We start from the raw sequence: 20,720 nt of genomic DNA, 5'->3' as shown, positions 1-20,720 counted from the left end.
AGTGGGGGAAACTGAGGAAGGGCGGACAATCCCTGCTCCCCAGGGAGCAGCTGTAGTTGGTGAAGCACTGCTCTGACAGGTCAGACCGTGTGACTTCCAGAAAGGAGAGTTGGCCAAAGAGGGTGGTCTTCAGGGAACGTGCTTCTCCCAGAGAGGGGATATAGCAAGTGGTACCCAAACCAAAGCTTGCTTGGGATAAACCAGCATCTGGCACCTGGTAACTCGGGTCTATTTTTTTTTTTTTAAAAAAAATCAATATATAAGGTAATCGTTTAAATAATCTTTTCCTCCTAAGTGCAAACAACCTGACAGCCTTTGGAGTATATCCAAGGGCCACAGAGAATACAAGGAGCTCTGCCCTTGTCCCTTCAGGCTTCCTACTCACACTACCCAGAAAGCAGTGTACCACGGTCCCTAAAAATCCCACTGGTCACAGATGGAGGGGGAATGCCAGTGTGAATAAGAACATGGGCAGTGATGCTCACATAACTGTCAGTCGGCTCCAGACAGCTAAGACCAGTGTTAAAGATGATCACACCAGAGTCTGCTGTTCACTTACTGGAAACAGACTCAAAATGGGGATATTTGCAGGAAAAAAGTGTTTGCAAAGAGCAGCCTGAAACTTTTTCTCTTGCCACTTAGAAAACAGTATGCCATATTTATAAAAATGAGTCATTTGGGGATTTTATGGAGCCAGAGATACCCCATATAACAGGTCATGAAAGCAGTTTTTAGTTTTGTATTCGATGCACATCTCATAGTTAAATTCAGTGTCAATCCATAGTTCATAATTGCCCAAACCAAATAGAGTCTAAAATTTCCTTTCCCATCTATCTGACAACAAACCATGCTTTTTCTCACAGGATTGATCTATTATATACAGCACCATCCCTTGTTAAGTAAAACTTTCTCTTCACATGTTATCAATATGAAGTACCCCATTTAAATGAATTTTATAGCCTAATTTTGTAAATATAATAATCTAAAATAAAGTGACTTTGATTCAAAGTCACTTTATCATATTCCAAACAGATTGGCCCATCTGTGAACCTGTCCCAGTATAATAACAGAGAAAATATGGAACAACCCTCCTGTTATAGGACATTATAAGAATCAAATAAATTCACTTTATTTCCAAAGCAAGAAGGCTTTGGAAACCAGAAGGTGCCTAAGGAATGCAAATTACATTCATTGTCTTTGCAATTAGCCTCCCTTGACTTTAGCCACTTTCTAAATTTGCAGATTACCACTGAAAGATAAAGCTCGAGGTAGAAGGCAAGAGCACTGCTTTGCCTTCCCCCTGTGGTCTGCAGCCAGCCTCGTTGGACTTTGTGCCATGTTCCTTTGCTGCTCCTCCTAGAGCCCAGAGCCCAGCCCCTGAGGAGGAAGCCTCTGTCTACAAAGGCTCCTCATTATAGAAAAAAAGGAAGAACTGGTGTGGGGAGCATCTAGAATTTTAGCTCAGACCCATGCACCCCAGGGACTGGGGACTAGAAAGGGCTGTTGCTTTAAAATTGGTTCTTGACCCACAAACCCAGCAAAGAGCCACCAGGTAGCCAGGAGCACCAGGAAGGATTTCACGGTCATGGAGTTTTGTCCTTCTGGTTTCCAAAGGGACACCCGCTGTGGTCAGCTTGTGTGGGAAGAACTAGCTGAGGGTCTTTGACCAGTAATCCTGAGGGCCTAGAGAGATGTGAAAGCAGGAATATGCCTTGATGACAGGGCCCCCATCTGATGAGCTCCACAGCAGGCCAGACACCTGGCTTCCCCACCATGCCCTCCATGGCCCATGAGGAGCACTCCCCAAGGAGCACAGCAGTCATCATCTCCCTCGAGTCCTGAATCAGCCCCAGCCTCAAGCAGCATCACGGCTGCACTGGGCTTTTTGTGGACCTGCAGGTACTGCGTGTGGTCCTTGGTGTGTGCTGGTGGAACACTGCTCCCCACCAAAACCCCCTCAGAAGAGGGGAGGGAAGCAAAGCATGGCAGTCTTGTCAGTCCTGTCCTCTTGGACATGGAGAGCAAGCTTTTTGGTCGACTAGCATGACAGCATGAGAAGACCCTGGCGCCATGTCTGGTGCGTGCACCAAGGACATGCACCGGGGGCTGAGACTGTCACCACCCACTCTGGGTGTTCAGGAGCCCAGGGGTTGAGTTTCCTTAGCCTGAACATTTCTTTGGCAGTACAAATCCCTGAATTCCAGTCTGCATGCTTTCCAGGATTGTCGGAATCCATTCAGGCTGCTGTAAGATAGTATCATAGATCGAGCAGCTTAAACAAAAGAAATGTTACCGCTCACAGTTCTGAGATCGGAAGTGCAAGATCAAGGTGCTAGCAGATCTCCCATCAGGTGAGGGACCTCCTCCTTGTTTGCAGATGGCTGCCTTCTCTTGTACTCACATGGCAGAGACAGACAGACAGACAGAAAGCACGCTCTCTTGTGTCTGTTCCTACAAGGGCACTAGTCCCAGTTATGGGGGCTCCATCCTCTTGACCCAATCACCTTCCAAAGGCCCCAACTGCAAAAGCCATCACATTAGGAGATAGGTCCCAGTATACGAATTTGAGAGGACACATTCAGTCTACATAGCAAGTTTAGTCCATAGACCACTGACCAAGCCAAAGACCATATCTACATATAAACATTAAAGCTGGAGAAATTGTATTTTCCACCTGTAATCCTGGCTTGGTAACTACCTGGATGATGGGTTAGGACACTTAGTACCTCTCGGTTTCCATTTCCTCTTCTGCAAGGTGGATCCACGGATCATTGGGATCATGTGAGTCAACTCCACGTAGAATGTGCACAGGAAGCCCCAGACTCCTTTCTGTTGTTACTGTCTTTCTAGTGCTGTTTGTTTCTGTAGGTGTCATACCTCTAATGTGCCTGCTACCAGTTCCCCTTAGACTTCTTTCAAAAGGAGCAAAGCCCATGCAAAGTAGAAACTCTCCTGGCCTTTTATAGTGCTTATTTCCAGTCTTCCTTGGCTGTCTCTTTCACACAATGATATACGGGTGGGTCAATGGGAGCACCCAGTCCCAGGGTATACAGGAAGGAGGGGCACTGTCTAGAGAGAATTTTAAAACAATAATAAAACCAACTCAAAGTCAGTCGGCTTTGCATCATCACCATGTCCTATAATTCTAAACAATATTTGTGCTAGAAACTCTCCCCACTGGGAAAGGCTATTCCCACTGCCCCACCTGTGGTCTGTCAGTGCCCATACCTACATCTACCTAAACTTGCCTTCCAATAATTCATTTGATTTTCATAAAAATCACAACTTGCCTTCATGGGCACTTAATATGCCAAGTATCTGAACTGTGTAATGATAGAGGCAGTGTGGCCAGAATAGACTGGAAGGGGCAGGCACAGCATGCTGTGCTCACAGTGACCCAGCACCATCTACCATGGGCCTGAACAGGCAACACTAGGGGCAGCCTTCTCCCCAAGATTAGAGAGGCCTTGGTGGTACCACATATGACCAGAGGAAATGGACCATTTCCTGGTAACCTGAGGCCCACTAAGAGAATTCCTTCAGCAGACATTTGTCTGGGGGAAAAGTTCTGCAGGAAAGAAACTTTTACCCCATCAGAAACCAGTGGGCAGGTTGGAGTGTGAGGCTATCCGTGGCTCATCCGCCAGGAACTAGCCCCTTTCCTTGCAGTAGTCAGAGGTAAAGGACTGCCATTGCTTTGTACATCAAGGTTTTGTGAAGCAAATCCTAATAAAGTGGGTCTGATTTTTCCCAGAGGTACAAGAATGCAAACTCCTTGCCCACCCAGGGACTCTACATCAGGCCAACCAGAGACCATTCTCAGACAGAGAACCGAGCTGTGGCTGTGCTGGGAGGTGGGATCAGAAAGAGAAAGGGTACAACAAAGATTGCTTTTTGAAGGGTCCCTGTTCTTCATCAGCCAGATCCTGAACATCTTGAAGCCAGACATGATATGTTATTCATCTTTGTGTGTCTAGCTTCAAGACACCTGAGAAGTATTTAATAAGTGTTGAATAAATAAAGAAAAAATAAGATTAGATGTTCCCAATGTACTAACTTTAGGTAATTCAGAGAAAGGCAGTGTGACATAATAGAAAAAAAAAAAAAAAACCTGTACATTGTGGAGTAAGACAGACCTACATTTAAATCACAACTTTGACTTTGGCTTGGGCAAGTTATTTATGTACCAGAGCCTTCATTTCCTCTTTTGGAAAATTGGAACAAGAATCCTTTGACTGGTGAAAGAATTGTAAGTAATGAATATAGAGCTCCTGATAACAGTGCCTGGTATTGATTGAGGGTTAGACACAGAGATCAATGGCATAGAATATAGAACCCAGAAATAACACCACACAAATATGCTTAGCTGATTTTTGGCAAAGGAACAAAATCAATTCAATGGAGGATGGAGTGTCTTCTCCACAAATGGTGATAAAGCAATTGGACATCCATAGGCAAAAATATGAACCTGAACCTAAATCTTAATAATACAAAAATTAACTCAAAATGAATCATGGAATAAATATAAAATGTACAACTATAAAACTTCAAAGAAAATATGGGGACCCAGGGATAGCCAAAGAACCCTAAGCCATGACACAAAAGCATGATCCAAAAATAGGAAAAACTTATGAATTGGACCTCTGTTCTGAAAAAAAAAAAAAACAAATACAAATGAACAAAACAGCAATAATTAAGAGGTGAAAAGACAACAGAGTTGGAGAAACTATTTTAAAACCCCATATCAACAAAGGATTTGTATTGAAAGTATACAATGAACTATCAAGATTCAACAGTAAAAAAAAAAAAAAAAAATCCAAATGGGAAAAAGCCATGAACAGACATGTCATCGAAAAGGAGGTATAGGGCGCCTGGGTGGCTCAGTGGGTTGGGCCGCTGCCTTCGGCTCAGGTCATGATCTCAGGGTCCTGGGATCCAGAGAGTCCCACATCGGGCTCTCTGCTTGGCAGGGAGCCTGCTTCCTCCTCTCTCTCTCTGCCTGCCTCTCTGCCTACTTGTGATCTCTCTCTGTCAAATAAATAAATAAAATCTTTAAAAAAATAATAATAATAATAATTAAAAAAAAGAAAAAGAAAAGGAGGTATAGGTGGCAAATAAGCATATTGAAAGATGTTGAACATTAAAACAACAATACCACAATGAGGGGCGCCTAGGTGGCTCAGTGGGTTAAGCCTGCCTTCGGCTCAGGTCATGATATCGGGGTCCTGGGATCGAGCCCCAAATTGGGCTCTCTTCTCAGCAGGGAGCCTGCTTCCTCCTCTCTCTCTGCCTGCCTCTCTGCCTACTTGTGATTTCTCTCTTTGTCAAGTAAATAAATAAAATCTTAAAACACACACACACACACACACACACAATGAGCTATCACTCCACACCTATCAGAATGGCAGGTTTTAAATTTTTAAATTTTAAATTTTAAAAATTTAAAAATTTTTAAAAAGCGATGATATCAAATGGTGGAGAGGATGTGGAGAAACCAGATCTCTCACACATTGCTGGTAAGGATGTAAGACTCTGAAAAAACAGTTTGGCAGTTTCTTATGAGACTACACATCACTTACCACATGACCCAGACATAGAAGAAAAAAAAAATTGTATACCAAAGGAATGAAAATTTATGTTCACACAAAAGCATATACACAAATGTTTATAGCAGCTTTATTTGTAATAGCTGGAAACAACCCAAACATCTTTCCTGGGTGAATGATTAAAGAAATTATGGTACATCCATACCATGGAATCCTGCTCGGCAGTACAGAGAAATGAATATGATACATGCAATGACTTGGGTGGCTCTCAAGGGAATTATAGTGAATTTAAAACGTCAGTCCCAAAAGATGACATACTATATGATACTGGTTACGTAGCATCCTTGAAATGGCCAAACTATAAAGATGGACAACAGATGAGTGCTTCTATTAGCCATAGATCTCCAGAAAACAGAACCAGTAGGATATAAACAGATATATATAAGAAGAGATTTATTTTGGGAATTGGCTCACACACTTCTGGAGGCCAAGAACTCTCACCATCTGCCTGCCATCTGCAAGCCAGAGACCCAGGAATGCCAGTGGTATAATTCAGTTCTGAGATCAAAGACCCAAGAAGTGGGAGCCAATGGTACAATTTCCCATTCGAGTCTGAAGGCGTGAGAACCAGTAGTACCAATGTCCAATGGCAGGGGAAGCTGGACATCTGAGCTCAAGAAAAAAGAGCAAACTCTTCCTTTCTCCGCGTTTTATTCTATCCAAGTCCTGAATGGATTAGATGATGCCTGTTCACACTGGTGAGGATGATCTTTTCTCAATCTACCAATTCAAATCCTAATCTCCTCTAGAAATACCCTAAATATGTTTTACTAGCTATCTGGGCATTCCCTTAGCCCAGTCAAGTTGACATAAAAATTCATCCATCACAGTGGTGGACAAGGATAAGGGACAGGCATGAAGTGTTGAAAGGAAGTGGGCGTGTTCATAAAAGGGTGGCACAAGGGACCCTTGTAGGTATGCAACCATTCTGTATCTTGATTGAGGGCATTACACAAATCTACACATGTGATAAAATTTCATAGAACCAAATACACATACACACACACAAGTGAATGCATGGAGAATTTACAATCTGAATTGTAGAGAAAGACAATTGCAGAGAAATGGAGTATACCAGTCTATATCCTGGTTGTGATAATACACTCCAGTTATGCAAGATGTTAGCTTGGAGGCACCTAGGGGTTGGATACACAGCATCTCTCTGAATTATTTCTTACAACCGCATTTAAATCTACAATCATCTAATGATGAAAAGTTCAACATTCTAAAATGTGGTCTTAAGGTATGATAAATGTGCATTGACTAGGTAGGAATATTAACATCTTAATATCATTTAAAAGCCTAGTCTACCAGTTATCCTAACCTCTTAAAATATGAATTTGGATAATCCATTGTTTTTATGTGTCTTTTCTGAGAAATAGTTTTTGATTTCTCTGATTTGTCTGTCTTTCTAGTTTCATTGGTTTCTGCTCTTTATTATTTCCCTCCTCCCCACCTTTGAATTCAATTTGCTTTTTTTTTTTTTTTTTTAAGATTCTTGAAGCAGAAATTTGGATTACAAATTGGGAAATTTCCTTCTTATCTAATATAAGCATTTTAGTACCATAAATTTTCCCCTGAGTACTGATTAGTTATATCATACAAATTTTGATATATTGTGTTTCCATTTCATTGTGTTCAAACTATTTTTGTAATTTCCCTTGAGACTTCCTCTTTGACCCGTGGATTATTTAGAAGCATGTTGTTTAAGTTCCAAATAGTTGGAGTCCCCAAATATCTTCTGTTGTATGTTTATAGTTTTATTTAGTAATGGTCTGAGAACAAATTTTCTATGATTGCTATTCTTTCAGATTTGCTAAGGCAGGCTAAGAATGTGTTCTATCTTGGTGAATATTTCATGTTCCCTTGAAAATGAATGTGTTCTGATCTAGTTTCATTCTATAAATGTCAATTCTTTCAAGCTCTCTAATGATGTTCAGGTCTTCTGCCTCCTTTCTGATTGCCTATCTACTTATTCTGTCAATTACTAAGAGAAAAATGATGAAGTCTCTAATCATAATGGATTTGTCTGTTTCTCCTTTCATTTTTGTTAGTATTTGCTTTTAGTACTCTGAAGCTCTGTCATTAAGAGCATGCACACATGTAGAACTGTGATGTTTTCTTGGAGAATTGAGCCTATATCATTGCATAATGTTTTTCTATATCTTTGGTAGCATTCTTGGTTCTGGAGTCTACTTCATCTGACATTAATACAGTCACTCTAGCATTTTTATACTTAGAATCTCTTAACCTATCTGTGTCTTTATATTTATTTATTTTTTCCTTTTTTTGTTGTTTTTTTTTTTAATTTAAATCCAAGCAGCCAACATAAAGTGCATCATTAGTTTTTGTGTCTATGTGTGTGTATATATATATATATATATATATATAAGATTTTATTTATTTATTTGACAGGCAGAGATCACAAGTAGGCAGAGAGGCAGGCCGAGAGAGAGAGGAGGAAGCAGGCTCCCTGCTGAGCAGAGAGCCTAATGCAGGGCTCGATCCCAAGACCCTGAGATCATGACCTGAGCCGAAGGCAGAGGCTTAACCCTCTGAGCCAACCAGGTGCCCCTGTGTCTTTATATTTTAAATGAATTTCCTGTAGTCAGTAGACTTGAGTATTGCTTTTTCTATCCATTCTGACAATTTTGCTTTTTATTTATTTTTTTTAAAGATTTTACTCATTTATTTGACAGCGAGACACAGTAAGAGAGGGAACACAAGCAAGGGGAGAAGGAAAGGGAGAAGCAGGCTTCCTGCTGAGCAGAGAGCCCAATGTGGGGCTCGATCCCAGAACCCTGAGATCATGACCCGAGCCAAAGGCAGATGCTTAATGACTGAGCCACCCAGGTGCCCCCAATTTTGCTTTTTAATTGGTATTTTTTGACCATTTACATTCAATGGTATTAATCATATGGTTGGATAAGTGAGTTTTGGGTTAAACAAATTTATTAATGGCTCCATTTTACCTCCACTATTGACTTACTATGCCTCTATTTTTCATTATTAGCGATTTTCCTAGAGTTTACAATAAACATTTTTAATTAATTAGATTCAATTTTCAAGGAATATTTTACTTCATGTGTTATATAAGCATCTTATGACAGTTTATTCCCAATCCCTCCCTCCCATCTTTTGTGCCATTACTGTCAAGCATTTTACTTTTACATATGCTATAAACACATAATACACTGCTGCTTTCTTTACCTTAGTCTCTTAGAACAATTAAAATGAAGAAAAATGAGTTTTATTTTCATATTCATTTATTTCACTTCTATTACTTTTCATTTTTTATGTAAAATCCAAGTATCTACTGGTAGCATATTCCTTCCCTTAAATAATTTCCACTTTCCTTTAATATTTCCTAGTGCAATATATATATACACATTTTTCTCTAGGCAGTTCTATAAGCAATTAATTTTTTTTATTTTTGTTTGAGAAAGCATGTCTCCATGTTTAGAGATATTTTTTCTGGGTATAGAATTATGGATTAGCAGTTTTTTATTTCAGCATGTTAAAGATGTCACTCTATTGTCTTCTGGCTTACCTGTTTTATCATGAATAGTCATGATAGTATTTCTTATCTTTGTTTCTCTGTATGTAATGTGTCATTTTTCTTGCTGCCTTTAAAATTTTGTCTTTGGTTTTCAGCTATTTAAATATACTAACTATAGGGATATTTTTGGTGGTGGTGGTGGTGATATTGTTCTCCTACTTGTTTTTTCTTAGCTTCTTGGATCTATGGCAGTATTTGTCATTCACAGTGGAAATGTTTGTCAGCCATTATTTCTTTAAATATCACTTGTCTTGTGCTCTCTTTCCTTCTGAGATCATACTTGCACAGATCCTAGGCAGTCTGGTATTGCAACACAGCTCTTGGATGTTCTGTTGTGCATCCCACCCCACCCCCTGCCTCCCGCCAACCCTTTTTTTTTCCTCTCTGTGTTTCAATTTGAGTAATTTCTATTGATCCATCTTGATGTTCGTGGATTCTTTGCTCAGTTGTGTAAAGCGTACTGATCAGCCCCTTGAAGTCATTCGTCATCCCTCTTACTGTGCTTTTTCATTTCTAGCATTTCCATTTGATTCTTTTTTTTCTAAGTTTCTCCTCTCTGCTGGAGAGAAATTAATCATCAAGTCTTGCACGGTATCCCCCTTTTCTATTAGAGTATTCAACTTATTAAGCAGTTACTCTAAATTCCACATCTGAGTTTCGATACGTGTGTCATAGCTGAGTCTTGTTCTGTCAAATGCTTTGTCTCTTGTCAACATGTTGAGTGGGGGTTTTCTGGTCTTTTATTATACTAGCAGTTTTCCGTTGAAAGCTAGACATCTTGAATAGGACAATAAAGACTGAGGTACATCATTTTGATTCTTAGAATTAAGTGTACTTTACCTTTTGTTATGTCTTTAGCATGGGGCTTACATCAGTCTAGTCAGGACCTGAGGTAGGTTTTGGTTTCATTGCTGCTTTGGTTGCCCTTAGGGCACTCAGCCTTAAAATTTCACTAGTGATATCTTGTGTTTTGCTGGAAGGTTTTTCTCGCAGTCTCCTTCCTGCACCCTTTCATCAAACTCTGTCCCTCTTCTGCTATTACTTGCAGCTTATTAGCCTGGATATGGAAGTGGGAAGGGTGATGTTTTTGTTATTCTAATTAAGTTTCTGTCTTAGGCTGGTATTGTGTTTCTAGATCTTAGAAAGGGAGTGAACTTCCCCAGCAGTTTTGGCCTCAGCATGTAGTCCCTGCCCCTTGGGGGGGGGGGGTGTTTTGTTTTGTTTTGTTTCCTCCTTCCACCTCAAGCATTACTGGGGAAAGACCCCAGGGCCCTAAGGCCAACAGTGTTTACTGCCCTGCCTTCACAACTTAAGCTTTTGTTCTTTAGTATAGATAGAGGAGCAAGATCTATAAAGGACACTTCTCAGAACTCTTGCCAATCTTTTTGTGAGCACCAGGTTGGGTCCCACGGAAAGGGGTCTACAAGTACATTTGAATTTCCCTTATAGCCCCCAGGGTTCTAAATATTCTTTCACTAGGCTGCATTCTTCCTTTACCAATTTATAAACAATTTTAGCTGAATTCTTTTTACCAGAGTCCAGCTGAGTCTGCTCCAGTGAGAGTCGTGTCCATTTCTCCTTGTGTGCACCCATCTGTTCTTAGACTTGGAGATAGTTGGTTGCCCTGTGACTTCCACTCTCTACTGGGTTAAAGGAAAGTTGTGTATCTGCAGTTTGTCTAGCTTGTTGTCGTTGTAATGATAGTGCCACACTCTTCTGGAAACAGAAGCCAGAAGTGTCCATTCATTTTTGGAAAATAAGTACTGAAAATATGTCCAGGCAGGTTTGAGATAGTGTCTGTATGTTTTCAGGTTAAACAGGAGATCCATTTCAGGGGGAAAAAAAAAAAAAACAACAACAATTTGCCGGCTTATTTTGAAAAGCATTTGCTATTCCTGACATTGCCACCAGAGGGCAAGTCGCCCATCGCTACATATCTCACAGGGTGAGGCCAGGTTTCCAATTGGGAAAAGTGAATGTGTAAAGTGGGAGGCAGAGGCATCCAAAGCAGCTAATGCTTGCAGGGAGGGCCTGTTCTCAAGGCCTTCCTGGCCTGTGCAGCTATGCGTTGGTCTCTCAGTCCCTCTGGCCCTCGCCCTCACCCACATGCCACAGTTGTACCCTCTGCAGAGAAGAAAGATGCCTTTCATTGCAAGCACTCATGTCCCTAGAGCCTCTCTGAGTACCTGGTCCTCACCCTACTAACATTTATGCTGAGAGGTGCGCAAGACCCCGCTAAGTGGTCAGCTTCTAGCAACTTCGGGTGAGTCCAACCTTCTGCTCAGCAGGGCGCAACCCAGGGAGTCAGTTCCAATCCAAAGACTGAGGATAATAATTCCCAGGAGCCCCGTGGTAGGGAGTTGAGGCTGAGGGGCATATGGATCTGTACTACGTTAGTTGGTTTATCTGAAACAAATAAACCAAAATCATAGGGAGAGAAGTTTGGTTCTCATACAAACAAAGTCTAAAACGGGTGTTCCTGATTGGCAAGTAGATCTTCTCTAAGTGGGGGAGGCAGAAGCTCACCCCTGCCATCTCCTAGCACCACCCTTTTCAACATACAGGAGGATGGGGAGGGGTGTGGGGATAAGGCCGTCCACACCTAACCACACTGCCCAGCACCTCCCACAGTGCTTCTGCTCTCATGCCATCGGTACAGCCAAGCACCTGTTAAGTGCTGGGGGCTGGGAAGTATAGCCATGGCTGGGTGGACACCCCCCCGCAGCACCCCTCCCCCGGGAAGGGAATGCACAGCCAGACCCAAATTGCCTAAGTTGTACTGCAGTAACTACTTCCAACAGGTTATTGCTCTAGGAAAAAACTTTCCAGATTTGTATGATTTTAAAAGTCACAGGGCGCCTGGGTGGCTCAGTGGGTTAAGCCGCTGCCTTCGGCTCAGGTCATGATCTCAGGGTCCTGGGATCGAGTCCCGCATCGGGCTCTCTGCTCAGCAGGGAGTCTGCTTCTCTCTCTCTCTCTGCCTGCCTCTGCCTCTCCATCTACTTGTGATTTCTCTCTGTCAAATAAATAAATAAAATCTTTTAAATTAAAAAATTAAAAAAAAAAAATAAAAATAAAAGTCACAGAAGATGCTTAATTAAAATATAACCCTTCGTTCCTTTTCCTGGGCATTCTGGTTTGGCCATCTGCCTGGGGGCCTGGAATCGGTGCCTTTATCAAGCACCCCAGAGAGCTATGCTGCCCTAGCGAGTGTGTACAGAAGGATCCATTGCCGTCCCCACCTCCTCCCAGTGGATGGGAAGCCAGGCCAACTCTCTCTCTCTGATTCCTGTTGAGTTGTGGCACTGTGGGAAAGGCTTCTGGTCATGGCCAGAGGGAGGCAGGTCCTGAAGCAGCCCTGCATGCAGCCCTCTCTGAGTGTGACTACCCAGCCACTCAGTCCTGGGAGGGGCAGCCTGTGGGTCATGGCCATGTCAAGGCAGAACCCAGCCGCCTATGGCGGGGGCAGACCAAGCCTCCCTGGGCCGACCAAACCAGAGCACAGTACTGCCTGTCCCCAGCCACTTTAAGCAGAAACACCCCCACCCTCCACCCCCAGCAAAACAGTGTTTCCTTTATCTGGGAGTGGAGCGTTATTTGTGCTCCTATTTTCTCTCAGCATCACTGGAGGGCAGCAGTGAGTCAGTGTTTGCAGTTTTTTATTAGAAAGTCAACTCTTAATAGTATTCAGTCATAGATTTTATTTACTTATTTGCTTTTTTTTGTTTTCTTTCCGTGACACCCTTGCCATGAATCATGGGAAATGACACCAGGCTCATGGCCACGGGGTGGCGAGGGGCAGGAGGAGGGAGCGGCAGAGTGAGGAGGCGGAGGTAGGGTAAACCCAGGGGAGGAGCAAGCTGTTTAAGCTGTTCTCTTGTTCTCACTGGGCGCTGGGTCCCACAGCAGCTCAGAAGCTTCTAGCAGATCCAGGCAAACCCTGTGAACACCCCACTCCGCCCCAGCCTTTCTGAGATGGGCCAAGACTTTCCCCAGGTGGGCGTTTCACTCCGGAGCGTTTGTGATGAATGGATCCCTGGGTGCGGGCCAGTCTGTCCTCGCTGCAGTTTCCGCCTACACGTTACTTCCTCAGAAGCCTCCCTAACCCGCCCTAAGAGGCTTGCCATAGCTCCCCGACCCCGGAGTCTGCGGTTCACTCTGCAGGGTACTTGTCACCACCTGAGATTATGAGATTTTTTGGTTACCTGGGAGCGCCTCATGGGAGCTCCCCTCCCCGCTCCCCGCCCCCCCCAGCTAATACAGAATTATTGAATGAGTTCACAAATGAGCAGATTGGCGGGCAGCCCTTCCTTGCCTAATTTGTACACTGTGAGGTGACCAAGAGCCCGGCTTGGGTCCTTCCTCCGAAATAACAGAAACAGCAATAGGTTTTGAGGGTTTTGTTTTTTTTGTTTTTTTTGTTTTTTTTTTTTTGTCTGCAGCCCAACCGCGGTACCTCCCTTCTGACCCAAATCGTTAGCAGAGCCCCGGTGAGGTGTCCAACTTCTCTTCCACGCCCACAATAAATATGAAGTATTTTAAACTCTCCGTAGTGGTTTTGACACCTGTGCTCTTAACGCTCCTGCTGGCACAGATGGTCTGTGTTCGTCTCCACTCGGTTTCCTTAATTAAGGAGACACCTGGCCTTGGAACTCCCTTTTCTGGCCTCCCTGGGGGTTGCTGGGGCCTGGAGCCTCTCAGCCCGCCCGTGGGCCACCTGGCACCGCGTCTCTCTCTTCTGTTCCAGCCGTGATCCCCCTGACGGATTCGGAGCACAAGCTGCTGCCTCTGCACTTTGCCGTGGACCCCGGGAAGGACTGGGAGTGGGGGAAGGACGACAACGATAACGCCCGGCTGGCCCAGTGAGCCCTTCCCCCGCGCCCCTCCCCCAACGCCCCGAAGGGCGGCAGGCGCCCGGTTTCCCGGCGTGGGCTGGGCCGCCGGTGCTCCTCCCGAGACAGCTGGCGTGCCCGGGGGCGGGGTGCGTGCGGGCGAGCGCGGGCCCGCTGGGGCGCGTTTCAGTCGGTCTTCTTCTTTCACCAGCCTGATCCTGTCGCTAGAAGCCAAGCTGAACCTTCTGCACAGCTACATGAATGTGACGTGGATCCGGATCCCCTCGGAGACCCGGGTGAGCCTGGCATGTGCCCGGCCCCGACCAGCTGGTTGGGTCCTGGCCGCTCACTCGCCGCCGGCGCGGGCGGGGGGCGCAGCCTGCAAACGCTGGCCCGGGCCTGGTCTCCCCAGCGCCCGCCCGGCCGCCCCCACCCATCCTGCCTGGCTCCGGCGAGAGAGGCTCGGGTTTAGCGGGAGCGTGTGTGCCCGCGTGCTTGTGTGTCGTACGTAGGCGCGCGCTCCGGCTAGGGAGGTGGTTGGTGGGGATTTTTTTTTTTTTTTTTTTTGGGTCCCTTTATTTTCTCCAGAAGGAGAGGAATAAACACACCCACTCAGAAAACAAACCGTAGGCAAGTCACAACACAAAACTATCTCTGCCGAGATCGGAACACGATGTGCTGCAGCGGAGCAGAATTAATTATAAACTGTGTGTGGGTCCTTGGAAAAGTCAGAGAACTGGGAGCGCCATTCCTCAGCGCCCCCTCCTTCTCTCCGCCTTCTCGATCCTCTGGGAGGGCAGTGAGAAGAGGAGCTGCCCGCCCCCACAGGGCTCCTCCCCCAGGGAGAGTCTGTTCTGTCCCCGCTTTGAGATGCTAAGGATTCACTTTGAATGTCTGATTGATGTTTTTGTTATCTCAGTAGTGAACCCTCAGTGAAAGGGATTTGTATTACATTAAAAAAAAAAAAAGTCCCCCTTAGATATCAGTATACTTGGCCAATGGCCATGAAGTGGGGCTCATAAGCAATATTAAAAGGGCGATTGGAGGAAGGCAGTAGGGCGGTGCCTGGCACAGAGTCGGTAGCCAGGCTATGCCAGGCCCTGCTCAGGATGTTTTCATACATCAGCCTTTACTTTTATTTAATCTTCGTAAGACTCCTGGAGGCAGGTACTGATACCCATTATACTGAGGACACAAAGGGACAACTTGTGACAGCCTGGCTCCAGAGTCCAGCCTCTTAACCTCCACAGTGACCTGTCAACTGCCTGGATGATGCCCGTGTTGCTGGGGGTGTTCTTTCCTAGCACACACATATGGTGTGAAGACAGCAACTCTAGATCTAGAACGGGGAGGCTCTTGGTCTGGGACACAGGTCAGCATTGCAATGAGCAGGACCCCCTGCCAAGACATGGCGGCCCCCATGTCAGATTTAGGGCCTGGCAACAACCCTTCCACCCTGAGGACATTTCAGCCAGGGCTCCTTCTTCACTGAGCTCCCACCAATGGCCACTGCCAGCACCAAGCACAGCCCCTTTCCTGGGCTAAACCCCTGAGCTTCTGCTCTTCTGTGTCACTGAGAAACCATTTTGAGACCTCTACCTCCTTCCAGACCCAGGACAGGGTGGGAAGAGGAAGAAAGGAATTTCAGACTGGGAGGTGGTGAGGACTGGCTCCTGCTTGCTTCTGGGGACTTGGTTGCAGGAGGTCTCTTGGACCCCTCTCTTGGACTTGCTTGGGGGAGGGAGAAAACAACAATAAAATGACAGAACAATGGGGCCTTCTCCCAGGATCTTCCCCTAGAGGCCAGGAAAAGCCCATTTCCGGGTGAGCACCAGCTCCAGCCACTCAGCCTCTAGTAGGTTCCTGCTGTTCACCCGATGACGCTGTGGGAATTCTCTCTCCTCCCTCATGAAGGAGCCTCCACAAGGCAGCAGTAGGTTGCACTCACTGCCTTTCTCAGGCTCTCCACCTCCCTCATGGTCCTCCAGGTGCCCACACTGGCCTTGCCCTCCTTACTGGCTGACCAGGAGCCTTGTCCAAGGTGTTCACAGTGATGCTTCCTCCTCACACCCTAGGAGACCTTTTTCTGGGAGTGCATCTTTCCTGCTAAGTGCAGGTCCTGCTTCAGAATCCTCAGTTTAAGACTGCATTGTCTATCTGTGGAAAGGAAACCCTAGAGTAAAATGGTCATCCTTGGAACTAAGGGCATATTTGTTCCAATGTGAGGGCAAGAGGTCTACCCCTACCTGGAATGAATAGGTGAGACACCCTTTCTAGGAGAGACACCTACAGATGCGGGTATAGTGTGATCCTTTCCAGAAGACCTCTCGCTCTAGAGGACAGCTGGGACCTGTGTCTGGTCATACACCAGCCTCACCAGGGCTAGAAGGGCAGAATTTGGGCATGGTAATTCTAAAATGTGAGGCTCTGGAACTCAGAGCCAGGTGGGTATCTTCATTTTGCCCAAACTCCCCGCCTCGGCGTTCCAGGCTACCAGGAACCCGAGCTCACCAAAAGGCATCCTGGATTGGGGCAGTGGGATCCCAAGGCCCCACCTTAGCAGACCGGGAGCCAGGGTGGTCTGCCTTTGTTGGTCCCACGTGAGGATGGCTCTTATCTAAACAACTTCCTTCTTTCCCTGACCCTCTCCCGCTACAGGCCCCTCTGGCACAACCGGAATCCCCAACAGCCTCCGTGGGGGAGGACGTGCAGTCCCTGGCCGACTCCCTGGACTCGGATCGGGACTCGGTGTGCAGCAATTCCAACAGCAATAATGGCAAGAACGGCAAGGACAAGGAGAAGGAGAAGCAGCGCAAAGAGAAGGACAAGACCCGCGCGGACTCCGTGGCCAACAAGCTGGGTAGCTTCAGCAAGACGCTGGGCATCAAGCTAAAGAAAAACATGGGCGGCTTGGGCGGCCTGGTGCACGGCAAGATGGGCCGCGCTAACTCCACCAACGGTAAGAACGGCGACGCACCGGAGCGCGGCAAGGAGAAGAAGGCCAAGTCGCGCAAGGGCAGCAAGGAGGAGTCTGGCGCGTCGGCGAGCACGTCGCCATCGGAGAAGACCACGCCGTCGCCCACGGACAAGGCGGCCGGAGCGTCCCCGGCAGAAAAGGGCGGCGGGCTGCGGGGCGACTCCTGGAAGTACAGCACGGACGTGAAGCTGAGCCTCAACATCCTACGCGCCGCCATGCAGGGCGAGCGCAAGTTCATCTTCGCCGGCCTGCTGCTCACCAGCCACCGGCACCAGTTCCACGAGGAGATGATAGGCTACTACCTGACCAGCGCGCAGGAGCGCTTCAGCGCCGAGCAGGAGCAGCGACGCCGCGACGCCGCCGCCGCCGCCGCAGCCGCGGCTGCCGCCGCCGCCGCCTCCACGGCCAAGCGGCCGCCGCGCAGGCCAGAGACCGAGGGCGCGCCGGGCCCCGAGCGCGCGTCGCCGGGCCCGCCGGCCGGGCCGCCCACGCAGCTGGTGCTCAAGCTCAAGGAGCGCCCGAGCCCCGGGCCGGCGGCGGGCACGCGGGCAGCGCGGGCGGCGGCGGGCGGCGCGGCCTCCCCGAGCCTCGGCGGGGGCGCGCGGCGCGCGGGCGCCAGCGGACAGCTCTCCGGCCGCAGCCCGCCGGCACCAGCGCGCCAGAGCGTCATCCACGTGCAGGCGGCGGGCGCGCGGGACGACGCGTGCGCGCCGGCCGTGGGCGCGCTGCGGCCGTGCGCCACGTACCCGCAGCAGAACCGCTCGCTGTCGTCGCAGAGCTACAGCCCGGCGCGCGCCGCCGCCCTGCGTACCGTCAACACGGTCGAGTCGCTGGCGCGCGCCGTCCCGGGCGCCCTGCCCAGCGCGGCAGGGGCGGCCGGCACCGCCGAGCACAAGTCGCAGACCTACACCAACGGCTTCGGCGCCGCGCGCGACGGCCTGGAGTTCGCCGACGCCGACGCGCCGGCCGCTCGCTCGAACGGTGAGTGCGGCCGCGGCGGCCCGGGGCTGGCGCAGCGGCGCTGCCAGCGCGAGAACTGCGCGTTCTACGGGCGCGCCGAGACCGAGCACTACTGCTCGTACTGCTACCGCGAGGAGCTGCGGCGGCGGCGCGAGGCGCGCGGGGCGCGGCCCTGAGGGCGGCGCGCGCGCCAGCTTTTACCATAAAGGATTCCTTTTCCATTCTGTCGGTGTCTTTTTTACATGCCCTGGTCCACCGGAAGGCCGGCGACTCCTCGGTCAGTGCTGTGTACGTGTTTGGTCCAACGTTCCTAATGGTGCCTGAACCTACACTGACGCCACTCAGGTAGTAGACGGATAGGAAACAAGTCATACTGTTGGAAGTGGGTGTGCTAGCTAGCATCTGCCTCGTACCTGTGGAAACTCAATAGCCATTGCAAGAGTATTTTTGTTCCTCAATAAGAGAAATAAAGAAATTTGCAGCCCTTTGTTTTTAGAAGGGAGTGTTTTACCTTTTTTTTTTTGCCTTTTTTTTTTCCCGCCCCCGCCCTACCCCAGCCCAGCGACTGACCTCGTCCACGTAGCGATCACACGTGTGCGGTCGGTACCACCCAGGGTTTAGAAGCAAACCCGCAGCCCGGGACTGCAGCAGGGGCTGTGCTGCGGGGTCGCACCTGCTTCCCCTCCCCGAGTCCCGGGAGGACAGGGGGCAGGGGGCAGGGTGCCGCCTGCTCACGCGGTCTAATGGTCGCGGGGGCCCTTTAGGAATACACCGCTCCATCGCATAAGCAAAACCTCCTTCCACGCTCCCCTCTCCCCCAAAAAACAACCCCTGGCTCGAGCAACATTCACACTGCCATCAAAGTCACAGGCGTCCTAGGGTGGGCACCGGACAACCTACCTCGCAGGGCGCAGGGAGGTGTAGTCATGGCTCCCGGTGCCGGGCAGCTCAGGTGACAGGAGCTTTCCAAAGACACCTTGGGTCCAAAAAGCAAGATTCCTAACTCACTATTTGGAATTGCCCATGTTTGAGCAAAGATGACAGCCTGCTCACATCGCTCCTTTGAAGACACTTCCACAGTGAACTATCGCCAGAGGGCCCCTAGGAAGTGATTAGGGGTGCCCCAGGAGAGAGGCGAGGTCACTGTGTAAGCCCCCACACTAAGCTACTTTGAAACCCGGCCTGTGCCCTTTTCCAAGGGGAAGAGGCTGAGGGCAGCCGGGAAGGAAGCCCATCCCCACCTCCACCTGCATCTGTCTGGGTCCAGCCGGGTAAAGGGGCGCCACTCCCATTGGGGTCCCCTCTGCAGGGTAGGGTAACCCTGCCTGTGGCTCCCTAACACATTGAGGGGGCAGCCCCATCCCTGAGCCGTCCCTTTTTTGGTGCCTCCCACATTTCTTGAGAAAAAAAAAAAAAAATGTGTCCTTAGCTACCCTATTTTGAGCAGCAATATGCAGCCTCTTCCTTCCAAGATTACCTCTGGAGAATCCCGTTCTTGGCCAAGGACACTGAGGAGTTAAATCTGCCTCACTAAGGAGAGATCTTGTTTCCAAGAAATACGGAGAAGATGGGTAAAATCCTCACTAGCAAAAGAATACTTTAAAACCTGCAGGAGCCTTAGAATAGCTTCTAATAATCCTAAGAAAGAGAGGAGATAGCACCCAGCTTTACTGTGGGTGTATCCTCAGAAAATGCAGGAGGTAGACCATCTCTTCATTGGAGCCAGCTTCTCCTTCTCCAGAAAGGATGCTTTTCCCTCTGACATAAAGAGCAGCAAAAAAATAAATAAATAAATAAATAAAATAAAAAAAAAAAAAAAAAGTTTTTTTTTTACTTGTTTGAAGAATTAAAGTAATTTGAGTATCTCCTGTGAGTAATTCCTTTTTGTTTTTAATTATTCCACAGCACGTGGAGTTTTCAGTAAGTTATTCAAGTTTTGCATAAGTGGTTCCTTACCTAAATCAAAATTATTTATTAAATAGAATCTTTAAGAAATTTTTTGGAAGTTTTACTTTTCACGCCGAATAATACTTTCAATGTGTGGTGATTACTAACATCCATGTCCCTCATATTACTGGGATTTCTTTTGTTACTCAGAAAAAAAAAAAAGAGTAGTTTTTTAAAAAAATCTCTCATCGAGAGGGTTTGTGGCAGCTTTTTGGACTGATTCTTTGTGTCATGCTGAGCAACTGCTTTGACATCCAAAGCTGTGAGGTCACAGGAAGTATTGCATCATGTGTAGACACCAACTATGGCTCTCGCCCCGCCCCTCACTCTTAGAAGGTTGAGACAGCCAACATTGAAAATGCTTAATTGTGCGTTCTGAAACCAAACTCATGTGCACAAGAAGTCAAAAAGGCATAAAGTAAATTTGCTTGTTTTTTTAATTTTCTAATGTTAAAACAGCCAGCCAGAAATTTCCCACACTGGCTATGCAAATATTTTATCTTTCTCATGCCAGATTGAAAGAAAAAAAAAAGGTGGGGGCGGGGTGCAAGCTGAGAATTAACATGGTCCATTGTAAGACCAGAGAAAAACCTTTGAAACCAGGCAGTATAATCCGTAGGTATTATTTTTTTTTTTAATGGTGACATGTTCTATCTCGAGTTTCAAAGTCCCCTCCACCCCACCACACCCATAGATGTGCCATGAATAAAAGCCTAAGATCCAGCTACCAGCCACCATGGTGGCTTCCCCAGCCATGTGGAAGGTCACGAGGTGGCTCAGCTTGCCAGGGTGCCTGTGGGGGCTTGTCCACATTGTTTACAAAAAGCTGTTTCCTTTTG

At 47.4% G+C, this 20,720-nt stretch overlaps 1 protein-coding gene across 1 annotated transcript in view; it reads left to right on the top strand.

Annotated features, from left to right (window-relative positions):
* Nucleotides 1–18,421, top strand: part of OTUD7A (OTU deubiquitinase 7A) — a 359,579-nt gene extending 341,158 nt beyond the window's left edge. Inside the window, exons 12-14 of the mRNA XM_045070581.1 lie at nucleotides 13,913–14,027; nucleotides 14,209–14,293; nucleotides 16,656–18,421. Of these exons, the coding sequence (XP_044926516.1) occupies nucleotides 13,913–14,027; nucleotides 14,209–14,293; nucleotides 16,656–18,110 (1,655 nt within the window). The 3' untranslated portion in view covers nucleotides 18,111–18,421. The remainder of the gene's footprint in view (nucleotides 1–13,912; nucleotides 14,028–14,208; nucleotides 14,294–16,655) is intronic.
* The last annotated feature ends 2,299 nt before the right edge of the window (nucleotides 18,422–20,720 follow it).

The sequence above is a fragment of the Mustela putorius genome, unplaced genomic scaffold, assembly GCF_011764305.1.
Source record: "Mustela putorius furo isolate JIRA1106 unplaced genomic scaffold, ASM1176430v1.1 tig00003972_pilon_pilon_pilon, whole genome shotgun sequence".
Classification (NCBI taxonomy): Eukaryota; Metazoa; Chordata; class Mammalia; order Carnivora; family Mustelidae; genus Mustela; species Mustela putorius.
Note: the sequence above shows the minus strand (reverse complement) of the source record. Positions and strands in the feature narration are given on the sequence as shown.